The 19723-nt window shown below is 39.6% G+C and overlaps 2 protein-coding genes across 3 annotated transcripts; one reads left to right on the forward strand and one right to left on the reverse strand.

Moving 5' to 3' along the window:
* The first annotated feature begins 138 nt into the window (after nucleotides 1-138).
* On the forward strand, nucleotides 139-6546 carry LOC108683394. 2 transcript variants are annotated; one of them, XM_047882018.1, is made up of 8 exons: nucleotides 139-518; nucleotides 947-1033; nucleotides 1553-1702; nucleotides 2530-2719; nucleotides 3048-3175; nucleotides 4542-4731; nucleotides 5227-5331; nucleotides 5365-6546. In XM_047882018.1, exons 1-7 carry the CDS (start codon nucleotides 384-386, stop codon nucleotides 5310-5312), a joined length of 966 nt encoding a protein of 321 aa, XP_047737974.1. In that variant the 5' UTR covers nucleotides 139-383; the 3' UTR covers nucleotides 5313-5331; nucleotides 5365-6546. The 2 variants fall into 2 exon arrangements, with proteins under 2 accessions (XP_047737974.1, XP_018028195.1); XM_018172706.2 differs by having other exon boundaries at nucleotides 5227-6546.
* LOC108683393 (contactin) lies at nucleotides 5755-19525 on the reverse strand. The gene is made up of 25 exons (XM_018172705.2): nucleotides 18973-19525; nucleotides 18628-18854; nucleotides 18094-18350; nucleotides 17721-17863; nucleotides 17122-17299; nucleotides 16692-16892; nucleotides 16364-16466; nucleotides 15558-15739; nucleotides 15087-15262; nucleotides 14440-14551; nucleotides 13988-14131; nucleotides 13502-13636; nucleotides 13047-13228; nucleotides 12578-12619; nucleotides 12183-12272; nucleotides 11757-11895; nucleotides 11395-11549; nucleotides 10854-10985; nucleotides 10495-10584; nucleotides 9951-10136; nucleotides 9614-9799; nucleotides 8967-9135; nucleotides 8710-8843; nucleotides 8331-8514; nucleotides 5755-7680 (listed from the first exon to the last, which is right to left on the reverse strand). The coding sequence occupies exons 1-25, from the start codon at nucleotides 19420-19422 to the stop codon at nucleotides 7565-7567; spliced, it is 4113 nt and encodes a 1370-aa protein (XP_018028194.1). The 5' UTR covers nucleotides 19423-19525; the 3' UTR covers nucleotides 5755-7564.
* Nucleotides 19526-19723: the final 198 nt, after the last annotated feature.

The raw sequence follows: 19723 nt of genomic DNA on the forward strand, positions 1-19723 counted from the left end.
TTCAGTGCTAAATCGTTTCATTGCTGACACACTAGTAAACCTTGTCGCCATTACGCTAGTATCAATCAATACGCTTAAGCTTAAACTTTTCGCTACATATTACGTTTTTATGGACGAATTAAATTAATTTGTATTTTCCGTATCTTAGGTTGGTATTCACAGTCGCGTGAAACTAGCGATACATTTGAACTTAGATGAATATTCCGCTGCCGCTTATGATCAAACTCTCTTCTCAAACTCTCTTTAACTCCTTAATATTTTGTTAGCTTAGCACACACTACCTGTGTGACGTAACTGGCGAAGCTAGATTTTAATTTAACGTTCATAATCGTCTTTACCTGCGTAATATTTGTTAGCCGACTTTAGTTTTGCCGCGCCTGGGAATGGCTGAGCGGTATCTATACTACGTGTCTGGGGAGGTGCTCGAGATCGCGGGACTCAGCAAGGCTGTTCTCAAGTTTGAGCTCGGCGGGAACATTTGGAGGACAATCCTTTGGTGTAAGAACTTCTTCCACGAGGTAAGATGCTCTATCCAGCGCTTTTGATTAAAGAAATAATATATTCTACCTGGAATTAGTGCACATTATCATTCAACTTCTAGATTACTAGAACAAATTTCAGGGTGAATGAGGAACATAATTTTCGATGTAATGTTCCGATAATGTTCTCGAAAAGACTTTAATTTGGCATGGTAAATACCATTTCTAGTCATGTACTCCAAAACATAGCGACACTTCGAGCACATGCGTTGCTTGTCCTACAAATGGATTACAATTTCATTAACATTGGCTAACCCTAATGAGCTATTTAAATCTGTTCTTATGCCCATCAATTTGTAGTGCAAGTACACTAGTGAAAACGAATTGTGCTCATTTACACCACGGTTCCAGAACTCACTGTATCAGTGGATTGATATACTTGTCATTGTGGTCATTGGTTATTGCAGAACGAATTCCTGGACAGCTACGCTTCTTTCAATGGAATCCTGAACGTAGGCGACCGCGTCACATTCCACTGTCACCCTTACGATAAGGTTTGCAGTTTTATTTATAATTGTTTAAAAGTACGGCAACTTTTCGCTTTCGCACGCTACTGGCCTTGTTATCTGATAAATTTTAATGTTTCTTAGCACCTAAAATCTCAACAATGTGATGCAATTATATTCAAATCTTCAGCCATTATTATTATGTCGGCTATTTATCCATTCATATTTTTTAACCAGTTTCATTGCCTTTTTAGCGCATTTTCTCATTTATCGAGAAAATGCCCTATTGTGCTCGCCATGTCCGTCTGTCTGTCTGTCGTTCCGTCCGTCCGTTATCTCAAGTTTTCGTCGATGAGAAAATGCGCTCTCTGTCACTCACTGCAGTGAGTACTGAGTTATATTTTTTCTGACGTGCGTCAGAACGCGGATGGCCTTTAGCGGATGAAAGTTAGAATTTAATTTGAATCGAGACAGAACTCAAGTTGATGATCAAGTTAATGAAAATAGAAATGTTACGATATTGAAAAATTAATTCAATGAACAAGTTCGATGTATTTCTATTTCCAGGATCCAAACCCTGACGCATGCGAGTATTTCGCGGCGCGTGCGTGGCGCAGCCTCGACACGGACGAGCCGCTCACCATCGCCAACCAACAGGGCCGCGTCGAGCTGCTCGAACCTGGCAAAGGCGTGCTGGAGTTCATGTTCTTTGACAAGGTGTTCTATAACATACACATGTAACGGGAAATTGTGAGAAAGTTTGTTTTGTTTGTTGTAATTTCGTCCACTCGGACGATAATTCAGGTTGTACACAGAACTGACCACAACCTCCATTATTGTCCGAGTGGACGAAATTACAAGTCTGTAACACTCGAGAGAGACGACGCTGTATAAATGAGAGTTTGACCTTCGGCGCGAAATAGATCAAGATTTTCTGAAGCGCTGGAAACGTACTTGTTTAAATTTCAATTATGGCATATATTATATCAGAAAATTCCATTTAGTTTCAGGCTTTGGTATCTAAACCTTCTATTTAATACCAGCTTCAGCATGAAAGTCGCACTCGGCTGTTTCTACCCAATCCAGTGCAGTGTTATTATTCGCGTGGCTTGAAAGTTCTCAGTTTTTTCTAGTAATTTATATTTGTCATTCTAATTGGTTTACTTGCATGATCATGAAAACGCCAGTTAACTTGACCGACTTGAGCGATTTTTCAAAAATTTCTAACATGCCGACTACGTTTAATCTCGATCGTTCGTGGTGTCGTACGGGCGACAGAAGCGCGCCCAATGAATCTGAACGATCGAAAAAGATGGCTCACAGGCTCCACTCACGTAACTACTCTCGGTATAAACATATATAATCTAACATTATGTCACGAACTCTTCACACCAGGAAGTGGAGGGTTGAAATTGAATTCTTTATGCATCACCAAATTTCTTACTATAACTGATACGAATTATGCGACTATCCCATAAGTACACGCTACAAAAGGAGGCGGTACTTTCCTTATTATGTTACTAACCTCAAAGCTCTCGTCACAGGTGGAGTCGGTTCTCTTTTTGAGGTCGAAGTATTACAACTTTGGCCGAAAAATAACGACGAAAGCGCTCACCGAGTTCCTCAATTTGGACGACATGGTTCAGTTCGACGCCGTTCGCTGCAAACCCACGCAGGACAACAAGCATTGCTCGTGGATGGCAAAGCTCGTGTGGAAGGGGAAGAAACCGACTTGTGAGTAAGGTTATGTTTTTAATTTCTTGCTAAGTTGAAGCTAATTGAACAGTCAATCAGTCGGTGCTGACTGTAGGAAGCCTTTTACTAATTAGATACTCGGTAGACAAACTTTCGGTGCCAAAACTGGACAAATTGAAGTAACGACCTCTAGTTTTACTCTTTCCTTCCTAGTTCTGACTTAGGAACAATCATCCACTAGAAGCTGTTAGCGCACAGTAGTGTTCTAGAGCTTAACTAGAGGCAACATCTTGTCATATATGGCTCTGAGTTTAAGTGTATCGATGATTTTTGGGTCTCAGTTTAACTGTATCGCTGTATTTATTAGCCACGCTGCCCGGCTTGCTACCAAGCATGCATAATGCTGCGTTGCACGACGACGCCGACGCCATTGACGACGATGGCGTCCCTGTCTCTGAGTCTGCCGTAAATGCTGAGCATAGGAGGTTGTATCAAGTGAGTTATTTTCTTTGTCTCTTTTATTGATAAATGATTTCGATGGTAATTATAACAGCTCCTAAATACGCACATGCTCAGGATATATATTTCATAAACAAGTGTCCAAAAATGTCATTATTCATAGTTTTTATAACATTTAAACTGATGAGCTGCTTGAATTGTGACGTTGAATATTTCGTGATGTTGAATTAATGGGCATTCTTTATGTCTATTGCTTCTAATCCCTGAAGACCAGAGATTAACCTCTAGAATCAGTTTTTTTTACCTTTTTCGAAATTAGATAATTATTTGAGGTTTAAAAATTAATTATATGTAAGTTGTATTGTATTATAACAACGTTTCGAATAAGCATTCGTTGAACACTATTCAGTTTATTTTCTGGTCGTAAATAGAAGCTGCGCTGCAGAAGGACTGGATTTAAGTTAATGAAAGTGGCGAATTTTGCGATTGTCTTGGCAATATCACAATACGATAGGTATCGTGGATACGCGCATGAACAACCTTCTACAGTATGTACGTATTTATGGCGCCACGCATCACACAAATTAACCCACTCTAAAGTATGAATCGCTATTTAGTGATCCTAAAAGAATTGAGCAAGCTTCATGATCCTAATACATGTATGAGCGAGATTAACTAAGTATGTCTTGCCCTGCCTAGAAAAAAGTAGGCTATGAGTGTAACACGTGAAAGGGTGTATAGAGGTGAAGTGTTCGGACAGGTTATCATGCTACCTATTTTTATCAGGATTTAATTCTCTTATTCTCTTATTTGATGACTTGGCGCCCGATTATGTACTAAACATTTATTTTAATTTTGCGAATAACTCCAGTATTGATGATGATTTATTAACAGAGGTTAATTTTTAGAGGCATTTCGAGAACTAAGGCAGTGAACGGTTGGATGACGTGGCGCCCAATTATATTTTAAAAGTTTATCTTAATTTTGAGAATAACTCATGTTGGGATGATTTATTAACAGAGGCTAAATTTTTGAAAGGATTTTGAGAATAACTCCCATGTTGAGGATGATTTATTAACAGAGGCTAATTTTTTTAAAGGATTTTGAGAATAACTCCCATGTTGAGGATGATTTATTAACAGAGGCTAATTTTTTGAAAGGATTTTGAGAATAACTCCCATGTTGAGGATGATTTATTAACAGAGGCTAATTTTTTAAAGGATTTTGAGAATAACTCCCATGTTGAGGATGATTTATTAACAGAGGCTAATTTTTTGAAGGATTTTGAGAATAACTCCTATGTTGAGGATGATTTATTAATAGAGGCTAATTTTTTTAAAGGATTTTGAGAATAACTCCCATGTTGAGGATGATTTATTAACAGAGGCTAATTTTTTGAAAGGATTTTGAGAGTCACGCCAGTGAACGCAGCGGGTCGGGTGCGGTCATGACGCTGCTGAGCGAGGAGGCGGGGGTGGCGCTGTGGTTACTCGCCCCCAACCGCTGGGAGACCGTCTTCTTCCACCGCTCCGTCGCCTTCCTCGACGACATTCCTTTAGCCAAGTACAACCTCCAGGAATCCTGTCCACAATGTAGGTGTCATAGGAGGTAACCTCTTTGCGTTACGTCTCTTGCCCTAATGGTAGCTAACATAGGTCCTGTCTCAGTGGTAGGCCCATAGGTCCTGGCCTGACGTTGAGTCTCATAGCTCCTGTTCTAAAGATACGTAGGTGCATTAGGTCTCACCCTGTACTCGCGTCGTAAAGGTTGCCCTCAAGAGTACAGTACGCTTGAAGTTCAATGGAGGTCGTATGGATATATGTCCTCGTGTATCAAAACTTGTTTGCTTCCGTGCATATTTCTCCTTTTAATCCCATTCATATTTTAGCCGCCTGTGCCAGGTACTAAAATATCTCGTGAAGTTGTTTTTGAATCATCGCAATTAAATATTAAGACAGTCTATCGAGATAAAATAATTAATTTCGTTATTGGAGCCCGAAATATCACGAATTATTCATTTACTAGTTGAATATTTATTTAATTTAATTTTTTTTAAATGCTAAGTGTTTGTGGTGCCGTTGTTGCAGCGACAAAAGTGGAGCTGACAGCAGTGCCTTCAGTCGAGGGCTTCCCCTGCAAGTGGGTGGCACGGAGGGTCCTCATCCCCGGCTAGTGGGTGGCACGGAGGGTCCTCATCCCTGGCTAGTGGGTGGCACAGAGGGTCTTCATCCCCGCGTCCCCGGCTAGTGGGAACAGTTCTCACCTGGCACTTGTACGTCTGTGATCATTATTTAAGGCTATTACTTATGATTGGTGGGGAGGCTATTAGATATGCGATTGTGGTCATGATACGGCTGATTAATTAGACCGAGTTTGATTAGCTTTCAAGCATTATGTGTGTCTGTGTCGTGTAATCGCTTGCAACATTAAACTTAATAACATTGAATAATAGAAGTTAATGGACTTAATAACAATGGGATCAATATCGTCATTGCGAAGAAGCGGTTTTATTCATTCCCAACTTGATAAAGTCTAATTAGAAGCTGGAAAAATACGAGCTTCATAATGAATATAGCTACTAAAACTGATGACTATTGGGATAAGAAAAAATCGTACCCAAAGTTGCATTTAATTCAATAGATATTGCTATGCACTCAAATCCTTGTAATTACACAATTATTCTGAAGAAAAAATTATCATTGAAAATTATCCACAAATTTTGACATAAACTGTTCAATAGATTTCATCGATTTGCACTCTAGCCGTCGGTCTAGCCTACTTTATTGCAAGGTAACCATGTTCTTACGCTCTTACTCGACCTTAACTAAATACCTTAAAGATTATTGGAAGATCTTTCAGGACGGATTCGTTGAACGCTACACCATTAACAGAGATACATAAGGTTCATCTTAAAAATTAGATCATAACGTACGATGCATGCTGCTACAGATCTCTACAGTAGAAAATACACATTTCAGCACGGAACAGATCTCGCTCTCCGATATTTAATACTAAGAACTTGTGCACAAACTCGGAAGAGACGCACGTACAAATTTGATTGTATTTATGGACGAATGAACTCCACAAATGGAACTAGGATGGAGGACGGATTAGAGGTCTAAACAATGTCCGCCAACGTCCTTTAAACCTCGCTTACCAGATACGTCTTTATGGTAAAATGTTCAAGCTCAAGTTAACTAATATCAAACATTACAGAGTTACATTTGTGAACATGAGATTCAAATGACGAATACTTCAATATCTTTGCTTGATCTTCACAATTAGTCATTTTCTGCATAGCTTCCACAATTCAATTTGCTTAATGTTAGTGGCATATCATTTAAAGTTTTTTCGATGTACCAGAACAAGTCAACCTCGTGCTAATTAATAAAAACTATTTATCTGTATGTTTCGCATCACTAAAGTTAAGTATCCTCACTTAAATATATTAAGATAACATTCATTATTAGCACGTCGTTTGTATTCAGTTTTGCGACTTGGATTACAAGAACTCACGTGCACCAAGACAAAAAATTTAATGCCATTTTGCATTGAGTTAATAAAAGAGAAGCGCGATGTGTTTCACAACGCCCCTTCGCAGCAGGATCGAACGTAGTAACTACCCGCGAAGATGGTGCATAATGCATGCAAATTTGCAACACTCCTCGTCAGTCTTGACACTCTGAATTCCACATGCAACCCACGGACTCGGGAGTAAATAGTTAGAGATTACGAGCAATTATTTCATAATTAATGGAAGAGAAGGTAACAAATGAACGACTTTCAAAAATTCGAATTGCACGTGAACCCGAAGTGGCAACGGGTTAAAGATGGAAAATCCTTGCCTCTGTAAAATAAATGAATTTCAACAATATTTAAAATATTCGGATTAATGAAGCGTTCACTGTGAACAGCAAATAAAACTTCAAGAAGATAATTCTGAAAAGAAGTGGATGGAATTGCATAGAAACGAAACAAATTTTTTTACACAAGATAAAAGAGCAAAGTTATCTTAAAAAACAACATAAATAATCTCTGGAAATTCTTAAAATTTGTTCAGGTATGAGAATCGAAAATAAGATCCGCATTTAGTTGACAGGGACCAGTCAAAGGCACATTGTTGGTGCATTTAAAAATGCCTGCATGAAACCTAATGTTAAATTTGGACTGAGAAATACTCAAACCTGCTAGTTTAGCATGAACCTGATCACATATTTCCTATCTAAGTCAAGATAATTCAGGGCATGACGAAGGGACTGCCAACGTGGGTGAATTAGTCAACAGTCACTTGGTATGAATAATATCCAAACAAATATTCCAGTCCAAGTTGAACATAACGCAAATAGAATGGATGGACGATGAGTGAATGCTGCGGAATGTGTTCATTAAATGCATAGATGCGTTCACTTTGATGAGGAGGCTGTGTTAGTTGTCTTGGCGTCGCAGCAGCGCTGACAGGATGAGTGTCAGAGCAGCGGTCAGCATGACGCTTGCGTTGCCGGTTGTCCGCCCTGAACGGCCCCTCAGGAGCTCTGGATCTCCTGAATTCACATAAACAAATATGTGAGAACATAAAAATAGACCTATACGTAAGTATAAACATGATTTCTTATTTTTAAAGCTGATTATTAAGGTAGGTGCCAAACATGTAAATACGCACCAAATCACCGTCTACATAAACAAATATGTTTTTGGTGAGAAGATTATTCTAGTCAAAAATATAAAAGACTCTGTAAAAAAATGTAAAAGGTTAGCAATTGTATCTGCTCAATGCTCACTTTTTGGTTGTATCTGCTCACATATGAATGATGATAATAAGGATAGCTGATTATCCTTGCGGCAATGAAAACTCAAACATCATAGCAAGAAATTCATTGCATTCATTCTTTACAAAATTATGAAAAGGAATATAATCTAACGAGATCTAAAATAAGAGTTATTAAGCATAGTCAACCTAGCACCACATATTTTGAGTGTTAAAATTAAAATTGCTTGTTAGATTGAATTTAGTGCTTCATCCGGCAATTGTGAACAATATTTATGAACGAAATTCCGAGAGGTAGCATTAATTTAAACAATAAAAATATAAATGGACATCTTATCACTTTCTTGTTGTTGTTGTTCTTCATGTACAAACCATCTGATAGGAAGAATTCCGTGCCAAACAAAGGAAACAAGAGAAGTAACGCACCCATCTGGAACTCCCAGGGCGGAGAACTCATCTTTCCCTCGCCACCGCGACTGAAGCCCATCACCCTGAGCTTGTAGGTCTTGCCAGGCGTCAGGTCGCTGATGTAAACCTGGAGCTCGTTGCCGATGGGCAAGAACGTCTCGTTTGCTTTTGTGAAGTCCTGGTCGCTTTCCCACACTTTGACCTGAAATAGAATGATATCAAGTATATGAGTGATAACGAATAGGTGGATAGCAATCAAATCATATATAGAGGTGTAAAAATTTCATCATGAAACCACTTCAGACTTGTTCGACAAAAAAAATAATGGTAGCGATAAATTATAATAGCATTTTACTGGTTTATCTCAGGAGCTATGGTATTAATAGATATTTCCGACCTTATAGCCAGTGAGAGGTTCCTCTGAAGTCGATGGCGTGATGCCGCGCCAGGTCACTCTGATGGTGCTGGGGTTCACAGGGAACACTTCCACGGCGTTCGGTGGAGTCAGAGGCGGGAAGCGCCAGGTTCGTTCTGCGAAATAAGATCAAAACATAAACTAGGAAGAATGAGCTAAAATGAGGAACTACACTATATTGCGAAAATGTACTTTAATACAATAAAGTGTGACTGAATGCAAAAAACCATGATACTGACCTAAGAACCTCTCGCTCTCGGGCCCTGCTCCGGCGCTATTGTAGGCCATGACGCGCACCCAGTAAAAATTGTTGGGAATGAGACCCACGATCGTGGCAGAGTTCTCAGCACCCAGGTTAAGACGGATGATGTTGTCGCTCTCGTCGTCACTCCTGCGCCAGTATTTGATCTGCATCGAAGAGGTACATAAAAAATATGAATTTACGCCACAGGATATTTCATATTTCTCAGATCATCATTAATGAATTAGTGCAAAGAATCTCGTATAATTGTGGGGTCGATAAGAAAACACTTCTTCATAGCGGATACAAGGAATGTTAAATGAGATTGTTTGTTGAAAAATCTTTTATACAATCAATTCACACATCACGCGAAGTAAGATGGCAGGCATGCACAATGGTTTTTCAGAATTAACCATATCCCTCAACTGAACATAAAATACGGGTAATTTAATCAAATTCCAGGTCAATAAGATTTTTCTTGCCAAGAATTTAACGAGTTGCCGCGGATGTCATCACACTCACCGTGTATCCTATTAGCTTGCCGCGGATGTCATCACTCTCACCCTGTATCCTATTAGCGTGCCGCGGATGTCATCACTCTCACCCTGTATCCTATGAGCTTGCCGCGGATGTCATCACTCTCACCCTGTATCCTATGAGCTTGCCGCGGATGTTGTCGCGCGTAGGTTCTATGGGCACCCAAGTGACGTTGATGGCTGTGGCGTTGTGAGCGTAGGCCGCCACCTCCGTAGGCTGCGCCTGGGGCATGTCTTCTGCAGAGAATATCACCACGGGCTCGCTTATGGGCCCCGCACCCTCTCTGTTGAATGCCTGAACAAAAATTCAATGACTTTTGATTCGATAAAAGAAACTGAGGAGTCACGGTACATTTCGAAATCTTGACTATAAATAAGAAATAAATTATTAGGCATGAATCAAATCAAGTGTTCTTATATAGCTTACAATTCAAATTCTAACTCACTTGAATCTTGACTTCATACTCCGTGTAGAAGTATTTGACAGGATCAACTGATACAACAAACATGCCGCGGTTGTGGCGTTCAGGAAGATCTTGCTTCTTAAACTGCAGTTCAGGGTCCCTGCCGACCCGACGCCAGAAGACGCGATACCGAATGTTAGGAGCGTTCTGATGCTCTCCATGCATGGGCTGTGGTGGAAACATTGCAGTGCCAAAATTAAATGATACTGACGTGTCAATTGTTGAATACATCAAAGGGCTGCGCATGACTTTGTATGCATAACCATTAATATTGTTAGAGTGGGCTGATCACTTCAACTGAATTGGCTATTGGAATAACAATGACAATACCACATGCAATTTTATGTCAATAACAGACCTCTAGTCCAACAATATGAATCGAAAACATAAACTAAGACTAGTGTAATGATCTCCATTACCACTCTAAACAGACTATTAGGATTAACTTGTTGAAAAAATAAGCAATAAAACACCACAATAACAGCCATATTCCAGTACTAAAGCGATGTCTGAACCGATTGCTAACCTCCCAAGTGATGGTCAGGTCACCAGTTTTCCCTCCTCCGCCGCCAATGTTCCTCGGCACAGTGAAGGGAATGTCGGTCCTTGTATTTACCTAAATAAAATAATCACAAAGCGTTTCAAACAATTTCAATACACAAATAGAATAACAGAATCAACAAGAACAGAAAGATGTATAACATATTCAACTGAACTATAAATTATTTGCATTATTTCTGTATACAAGTGACACAAAACCTATAAATGAAAATGCGTTTGGTCCAGGAAACTGTGGATGTAGATAACGTCTCTGCAACTTCAGTCATGACTGCCAACAGAGAGCCAATACTAAAGCCTAAAATTATTTCACTTTTGCATGCTCACCTGTGGAGACAGAGCCGAGTATTCCCCATAGCCGAGTTCATTGTAGGCCTTCACTCTGAATGTGTAGATGGCCCACGGCGACAGCACGGAATCGAGCAGATGCTCACGGCGGTTGTTGCGCCTGTCTACGATCTGCAACATAAGGTTACTGTCACCCATAGCAAGGCCTGCATGTGAATTTTTGAGAGCTGTACTCAGGATTACCATTGACATGTTGAATTTGCAAGAAATGATAATAAACTAAAACTAATATCAAAAGGAATTTGCGTGATACAAATAGCCAATGAACTAAACAAAGGTACGCAAAGCTTATTTAATCAATCAGTAGGTCAACAATTGATTTGTATGTTTGGGCTTATTTCTGAAATGTGGCGGCTTAGCAAAAGTAACCTCATACAAGGCGATGATTTGAACCCAACACATGTAGCAGCTCATCAGAACTCATTACATACAAGTTTATTTGAACGCAACACATGTGGCAGCTCAACAGAACTTATATAGTATCACATACCAGACAGCTAACCAATCCCTCAGGACGCACCTCAGCTGTGACGTTGTGGGCAACCGTGACCCATTGTTGCGTCCACTGCGTGCGGCCCTGTATGCTGTACATCAGGATGGGGCGGCCGTTACTTGCTCCGTCCGTCCAGCGTATTCGCGCTGTCGTACTCGTCACATCCACTGCCGTCACGCCACCTTTTACAAAGGAAAAAGTTACTTTAAGAAAGCAATGGAAAAAATCAAGCAACACTGAAATTGGTATCCAAAAATCAGGCCTGTTTGTAAACTGTATTTGCTAAAGAACTTTCTAAAAAAAGGCAATGTTCTCAAAGTGAAATCGGGTTTCAAAATTTTGTGGAAGTAAATTTGAAAGAGTAGAGTACTAAAGTACTTGGTACTAACCAGGAGGTCCAGGCGGACCGTGTACGGTGATGATGGTCTCTACAGCGATGGTAGCCACGGGTGTCTTGGCCACGCACTCGTACACTCCAGCATCAGACAGCGTCACGTTCGGTATGCGCAGGTAGCCGGGTCGGTAGCCCTGAGGCAGCATGATATCAATGCTTCATCATATTACAAGAAAATGTACAGTGCTGAGTGGTACTGCACGAAATCATGACAGGAATTTGCGGGAGTGCTTTGAAGTAAAGGATGAGGACTTAACAGGAACTATCAGAGAAATAAAGTAATAAAAAATTTTTTATATATTGAAAATTAATTCAAAAAGATCCACTATATATCTTATACGACAATGTGAATGGCCAAAAAATGTAAATTTTTTTCAATTGAGAAAATAGTTTCGAATTGGTAAGGAAAAGAAATACAAACCTTTTCGAATGGCGGTTGTCTCAAGTTGACAAAGTCGAGCAAGTTGCTCACTCGACGCGTCGTCGACACACGGTACAGACTGGGATCGGCCTGCAATTCGTGTTGTAACTCAGTTCTCAAGTGCATAGTACAGTTCTGCCTCTTACGATTGTTAAAATTGAAGTTTAGTTGAAAAATAGCATAGCCACATCACCAAATAAATTAGTTAACAATATTGCAAGAGAAAGAACACTCTACTTTCACGAACAAAAGTCAACACAGATATGAAATTATTCAAATCCCGTAGCACTCAACATTTCCTATAAATCTGGCAAGTATTTCTATGATAATAGCAAACATGCCAGCATAGACTCATACAGGGATGCCTAAATATAAATTCATTCTCTGCATCTCACCGTTTTGGATCGTTTCTTGATGTAGTAATCAAAATCGTATCCCTGCAGAAATAGAGGTTGAAAATTAATGTCTTAACGAATAGTGCATGGCAAAAAAATACAATTTAACCAACAAAAACTAAAACACAAAGAAAAAAATAAAGACAAAAATACTCGTGGTATCTTTCCTCAAGTTTTTATATTTTTATGAACAAACCATTAGGTAAGTATCAAAATGGTTCATTTTGTCAATGATGCAAGAAACGCTTTAGCAGTCTCGTCATAAATATGTTAAGCATCAAGCAGCACCGAATAAATAAAGAGCGCATTGAATCAACTGCAGGTAGTGGGATCACAAAGGCCAAGTTAACACTACAAAGCTGCTAGTGACCTGCATGTAAACCAGGTTAGCAACAACAGTGACCTGCATGTAAACCAAGTTAGCAACAACAGTGACCTGCATGTAAGCCAGGTTAGCAACAATATTGACCTGCATGTAAGCCAGGTTGCGCAGGTAGGTGTCGTCGTCGGTATGGATTCTAAGGCCGTTCTGGCGCCAGTAGTAAGCCATGTCCAGCAGAGGGTCCGTGTACGCTTCACACTCCAGAGTCACGTTCTCTCGAACAGACGTTAGGATTGTTTCAGGAGGAGCGCGGTAAAACTCGGGACGTACTGTAACATAATGACCACAATTATTGAATACAGAAATAACAGCATTAATAAAAATATAAAGCTCGGTTAACTACATAACGATTAAATAAATGCAATAATCAAGTCGTATAATGCACAACTTAGTGACGACTCCAGTGGAAACTTATCGCAGTTTTGCAACTTAATGAGAATCCAACATTTAAAAAAAATGTATATCATTGCGTGGCATTGAGGACAATAAAGCACCACAGGAAAGAAGTATTTACAAAAGGTTCACCCTATCATGACACAGACTGAGGACAATAAGGCGCCCAGAAGAGGATGCAGAGCCGTAAGCGTTGGTGGCCGTGCACGTGTAGTTGCCGGCGTCCTCGCGAGTCACGGACGTGATCACCAGCATCCCCGACCGAAGAATTTCAGTGCGGCCCGCTGGAAAAATTTGTAATAGAATAAATGAGGCACACTAAAACTATATCCAGGACAAAGTCTGAATCAAAATTTATACTAACGTTACAGCTTCTTGAGAAGAACTAGGAATGCTTCAAATTGATAGTAGAAAATTGAGATTTGTTTCAAAACTCTTGAAATGATGACATGCCAAAAAATGTTTCAATGCTCGGAGAAGCAAAATTGTTTAAATTTTCAAAAGATTTACACCAGATAAAGCAATGAGGTACACGGTAGTCGCCAAGATTCGCCAGCTTGGGCAGTCAGTTTGTTCGCCAGCATACTATTTGATAAATATTAAGTTCTGCAAGTGATTCAATAAGAGATGATCACCTGATCCAATCCTGATTCCATTTTTGCGCCACACAAACTCAGGCAGCGGTGCAGCCTCAGGGTTGCATTCCAGAGTCGTGTTCATGCCTTCAGCCGCATACTTCTCTGTCTCCACTGGCTGCTTTCTGAATGTTGGGGCCAACTCTGCCAAAAAGAAATAATTGATATTAATTTCTAGACTTTTATGATGGATAAAAAAGGAAAACAAAAGTTTAGTAAGCTTATTCGCCAAAATTTATAGTGTGAATATAACAAACGGCAGTGAACACAATATAAGATAACGGTACATACAATATCACATGGAAGTGATACAAAAACACTTGATACTAATAAATACAACAAGAAGTGGTTTTTGAATACATTGTAAAATGGTGGTAAATGAAGAAAAAGATGTAACTTAATATAATAAGAGGCGATGTTTAATGTATTATCAGAAGGTGGTAGATACTAACTGAAGACACGGAGCTGTGCAGCGGAATAGGACGAGCCGAGCTGGTTTGTGGCCTTGCACTGGTAGGACGCCTCGTCACTCGCCTGCACCTTCATGATCTGCAGTACACTCGTCTGCACACACAGGAACAACGCAACAAACTCAATAACGAATAATTCTATTGTTTTTTACGTCGAGTTTCACGATTCATGAGTACAGATAACACTGGATGATGGACAGAAATATGCTGAAAAATATGGACAGAGGCAGCATTTCTGGCGATTATATTAAATGAGTTAAATCACTCCACACGAGAACGTTTTTATCACAAGAAACGAGAAAATAATTTCTTATTTTATAAAGATTAAATTACAAAGGTTAGATGTTTGGCTACTGGAATATTGAAACCGAGCCATTCAAACTTAAAATAATTGTAAGTTACTACTGAATACCATAAACTTTTATTCTCTGAGTCAATAGGTATTTTGTTCGAAGGGCTAACTGAAGAAGTGAATGGCACTTTGATTCAGTTACTTATTTCTTAAATTGAAAGGTGACATCAGGATAGCATTTAGAGAATTATTTCTACAATTAAAATAAATTATGCCCTCGGACTGGAGCCTTCTCAACCCATAAATAAAATACAGAACAGTGGGAATTTCAACAAACCGTAATGGTGTATCTCTCAGCGTCTTGAGGCGACATTGTCTCGATATTGAGGGGCTCAGAGTTACGTAGCCACTCGTACTCTACGTCAGGAATACCAAACGCCTCACACTCCCACAGCAGGTCCTCGCCCTCAGCCATGAACTGGTCATGTAGTGGGATCGTGAAGCTCGGCTTGGCTGAGGAGTTAGAAACAAGTTATGGGATAACTGAAGCAGTCCACTCTTGATGATAACATATCTAATGATGAGAGAAAATTTCAATTGCAGACTAATTTCTCCAAAACATGCATAACAAACATTTTAATGCTGGGCAAGGTACTTTTTGATGATTATTCAGCAAGATTCCTGGTCGCAAATAGCCAAACAGATTTTGATAGTTATTCAACAAGACACATCCCTGGTCACACATAGCAGGATAACACAAATAAAAGTAGGAATGCAAATTACAGGAGATGGCAAGCGAGATCTTCACCTTGGATGGAGAGGTTAATGCTGTCCTCAATGGAGAGCTTCTCGTTGGTGGCCTGACACACATACTCGCCCACGTCGCCAGGCTCGACGGACGGCAGCGTCAGAACGCGGTCGTAGTTGGTGAGTTGGGCCCCGCGAGGCAGGTTGCCGTTGCGTCGGAACCATTTATATGAAGGTACCGGGCTGGTGGACACAAACAATCTCATTAAGTAAAAAACTAATTTGACAAGAATAATGAGTAAAAGAAAGCTTGATGTAAGCTTCATACGTTCAGAGCGAGGTATGACATCCATGTTACAAGAAGAATGTGTACAAGAAAGTTTCACGTAACATGAACTTACGACCGAATCTGAACCATGAAAATTAATAATTTAGGTACATGACAATTTTCATTGAATGTTACATAATAAGATAAACCAGCAATATGCCTTTGATTTTCTACAGAGATTGAACAATTAACTGATAACGTAGGATGCTACTTTTCGAAATGCATAGTAATATAATGCTTTCACTAACACCTTCCAAACTTTATAGTAACTATCCACAAATACTGGAAAATAGAGAGTTAACCTCACTCCAATCAATAAGAGTTACTACAATTCTAGAATTCCTACAGCAAACTTTAGCCGTGGATAATTCAAATCGTTTAATAAAATCTGGCGGCTTCAAAGTCACAAATTTTGATCAAATTTAAAATACTGAGGCTCAATTCTGTTGCGGCTAAATCTAAAACTCAATTCGCAGCTCTAAAAATTGATACAAAGCACGGTGGGTATATATTTGGCACACTTGCTGCCAATGACTCACTATCCAAAAGCAATGCACTCGAGCCGAACGTCCTGGCCGCGGATGGGGGACTCGGGGAAAGCTTTGGGGAAGTTGTTGGCAAACTTCAGCTGCTGGTAGTTAGCTGCAAAAATGGCGACCAGGTATTAGCGCGAAAGTTTGGGTTCCTTTTCAGATATGTAGTATTGCTAATTGGTATTTCAAATCCAGAACAACATGCAGGAGTAAACTCACGAAAATCTTTTTATTGATAACAACTGAAAACTCATATTTACAGTTACCACTGTATTTTACTGAGTCTAGATTACCTCGTATGAAATATGAAAAAAATGTGAATGAAGTAACTTACGATGAGGCAAGACCTCAAGAGTGAAGAGTGGGCCATTTTTGCCCACGCCCGAAACGGTGCTCTTGACGTTACAGCTGTAGCGGCCGCGGTCTATGAAGTCCAGATAAGAGAAGTACAAGTTGCCGTCATATGAGACCATGGTGCGCGAGTCCTCCTCCACCAGGTTGGGGAAGTAGTTGCGCGCCCAATAGTACAGAACGTCTGCGAAGAACAACGTACCTTGTAGCTTTAACCACACTCAAATACCTTTCACCAAAGAATTACACACAGCAGTACTTTGGAATAGAAGGATAAATAGCAACAGGAGAAAGATTACAGTGATAAAGATGATAGAAAAATCCGAATCCCATGATAAATGAGACACTTCATCAGACTACGACGAGAATGCTTCCCAAACTGAGAAATGAAGTCAATATGGAGCGCGTCTGACCAGGGTAATGCTGAGGCGGGTCACAGAAGATTGCCTTGCCCCAGAACTGGTTGCCCTGTTCAGGCGATCGCTTCAGATTAAACTCGGCGACGTAAGCAAAGGAAATCTGCACGCTCTGAGACGTAATGCTGCCGAAGCTGTTGAATGCGCGGCAGTGGTAATAGCCGCGATCTTTGATCTGAAATAAAAATGGTCATGAACATACACTTTTATTAATAAATTATACTTTGAATACACATAAAAGCAACACAAGACCCAATATTAAAAAAAATATATATTGCACACAATTTCAGCAGAGACAAACTGAAAACTATACTTAGTAATTTACCAAATACTCTAATTTCATTTCAAATGGATAACTTTTGAATGAAAATTATGATATTGGACTGTGGGATATTCACTTTTAGGCTTAATAAATTCAGCATAAATGGTCACAAACAGCAGAAAATAAAAGCGGCACAAAGTTAGGCATGGTTATTGAATAGGCTAAAAAATACTAGAAATGGAGGGTAGGAGGCATTTCTGATGAGCACATATATATTCCATGTATGCCAATATGAAGGTTAGATTTTAAGCAACTAGAACGTAGTTCCACCAACCGAGTTAGGCTCGCTGATGACAAGGGTGCCGCCGGACACAGTGAAGCGCCGGTCCGTTAGAGGATCAATTTCACGCGACACAAGCAGGTTATCTTCATAGTCTTCCTTGTACCACTTGTAGGTGGGGTGAGGGTAACCCGTGGCTGCACAAGGTAACAGTAATAATAATTACTCATAGTTGCTGGAAATTTACATAACATAATATCTAATCACAATTGAACTAACAATGCAAAACTAATCAGTACTAAAATTCAAGATATAGGTAATTATAAGTAAACCAAGAATTTCACATTTAAATTTAGCCAGCAAATAATTTTTGGGGAAATTTATTAGTGCAAAATGAATGTTTGCACATGCAGAAGTATATACCTACCAAGACATGTAATGGATACATAGTTGATGAGGTCCCTTTTGACAAGATCAAACATGGCACTCTTGGGCTGCTTTATGAAGACAGGAGAGTGAGGAACTTTCTTAGGGTCAATCACAATGACACCAAACTCAGAAGTGCGCTCCACGAGCGTCTCTTGGAGCCAGCCTACCATGTTTAGAGGGACCTCGCAGATGTATTGCAGCTCCTCTTCTCCATCAACCTTCAGCAGCCCCCACTCAGTGTGCAAGTTGGAATATCTGAACATGAATGAGGACGTGAGATTTTATGTTTCAATGCCATGAGCACGAATGAATGCAGTGCAACAGATATATTACCCATTGTACATTAGCACAATGTGATCTTACACAAATACTATTGTATTTCATGATAAAATAAATAATAAACTAAGACAATATTTTAAATGGCTTAAGTCCTAAAAGACTATAAGCCTCTCAAATCAAACTTTATCCACCCTAAATTGAAGGATATATTTCTATGTTAATATGCTGATAGTTTACATCAGTTAGTACTCACGTGTAAGCAAGATAATTGAGATTAGGACTTGCAAGTTGGTCGGGCAGAAGGGCCTCCATCATGTCAGTAAATGGACTTGCATCACCTTCATTAACAAAAGAGTTTGGAGTGTTCTGCTTGGCTGAAGTATACCAGCGACGCTGCATAGGATCCGTCTCATGCAAGTGCCTGGTCAGCCATCCATGCTCCTCTTTAGAGCTGACACTCACCAGGTCTGCTCCATATGCCTGGAACAAGTTATTATTATATATAGCTGACTAAAAACTTTTTAAGAACATGATTGAATATTACAACTTTGTGCAAATAAAGCTTCTGGATAATTTTTCTGACTATTATTTCACTTACCTGGCACTGTGTTCTTGCAGCATTTCTATTTTTCCTGGGAGAACGCACAAACTTATAGCAAGACTTTCCATTGAGCACCCAGTGAGAAGGACAACTGTCAAGAATGGGGTCTGTAACTGAGAGCACAGTGCCTGCTACAGGAGTCAGAGATGCCATTCTCCACGGATCAAGGATTGCAGCTCGAGAGCGACTCATAACACCAGATGTTCTGGCTCCAGAGCGAGATGGATCATAACTACTGCTCCGAGGATCTGCAGCTGGATCATAACGACTCAACTCACTCGAACCACTTCCTAAATATGGGTTCTCAGAAACAGGGGTTTGACAAACCACATCTAAAATGTTGATTGAAACAGAAAGCAGAACCAGACAAAGCTGGTCTGCATACCGTGGCTTTAGCATTGTCAGACTAACATACTGACTGCCAGTAACTGTGAAAGATAAAAGCATAAAATATATTCTAAATTGAGAGTGTCAAAAATCTTACATAGTCAGATTTTAACTCTATATAAAGTCAAAGAAATCTTAAATCTATAGTTGTTACACCGATTGTTAAGCCAAAAATAAAAATCTGAAAGTTTCAGAGTTGTGCATAGTTATTAAGAATAAATGGATCAAGATTTTCACAATCTAATTTGTCTAAAACTCACAGAGTAGGTCTTTGTTATCTAATAAATTTTGATTAGTTTGAAGGTTACCATCAGGTTTGAAAATACTACAGTAAAATTATGGGTAAAAAATTCAGTAAATT

The sequence above is a fragment of the Hyalella azteca genome, unplaced genomic scaffold, assembly GCF_000764305.2.
Source record: "Hyalella azteca isolate HAZT.00-mixed unplaced genomic scaffold, Hazt_2.0.2 contig9419, whole genome shotgun sequence".
Taxonomy (NCBI): domain Eukaryota; kingdom Metazoa; phylum Arthropoda; class Malacostraca; order Amphipoda; family Hyalellidae; genus Hyalella; species Hyalella azteca.

Bases quoted from the DNA above. Each gene is read 5' to 3' on its own strand.
- LOC108683394 (XM_018172706.2), top strand. From the start codon at position 384: ATGGCTGAGCGGTATCTATACTACGTGTCTGGGGAGGTGCTCGAGATC. The intron at 1,034-1,552 runs GTTTGCAGTTTT...TTCTATTTCCAG, and splicing joins ACTGTCACCCTTACGATAAG to GATCCAAACCCTGACGCATG. The intron at 1,703-2,529 runs GTGTTCTATAAC...CTCTCGTCACAG, and splicing joins AGTTCATGTTCTTTGACAAG to GTGGAGTCGGTTCTCTTTTT.
- LOC108683393 (XM_018172705.2), bottom strand. From the start codon at position 19,422: ATGCTTTTATCTTTCACAGTTACTGGCAGTCAGTATGTTAGTCTGACA. The intron at 12,273-12,577 runs GTGAGATGCAGA...CACGAATTGCAG, and splicing joins TCAAGAAACGATCCAAAACG to GCCGATCCCAGTCTGTACCG. The intron at 11,896-12,182 runs GTTTGTATTTCT...ATGCTGCCTCAG, and splicing joins GACAACCGCCATTCGAAAAG to GGCTACCGACCCGGCTACCT.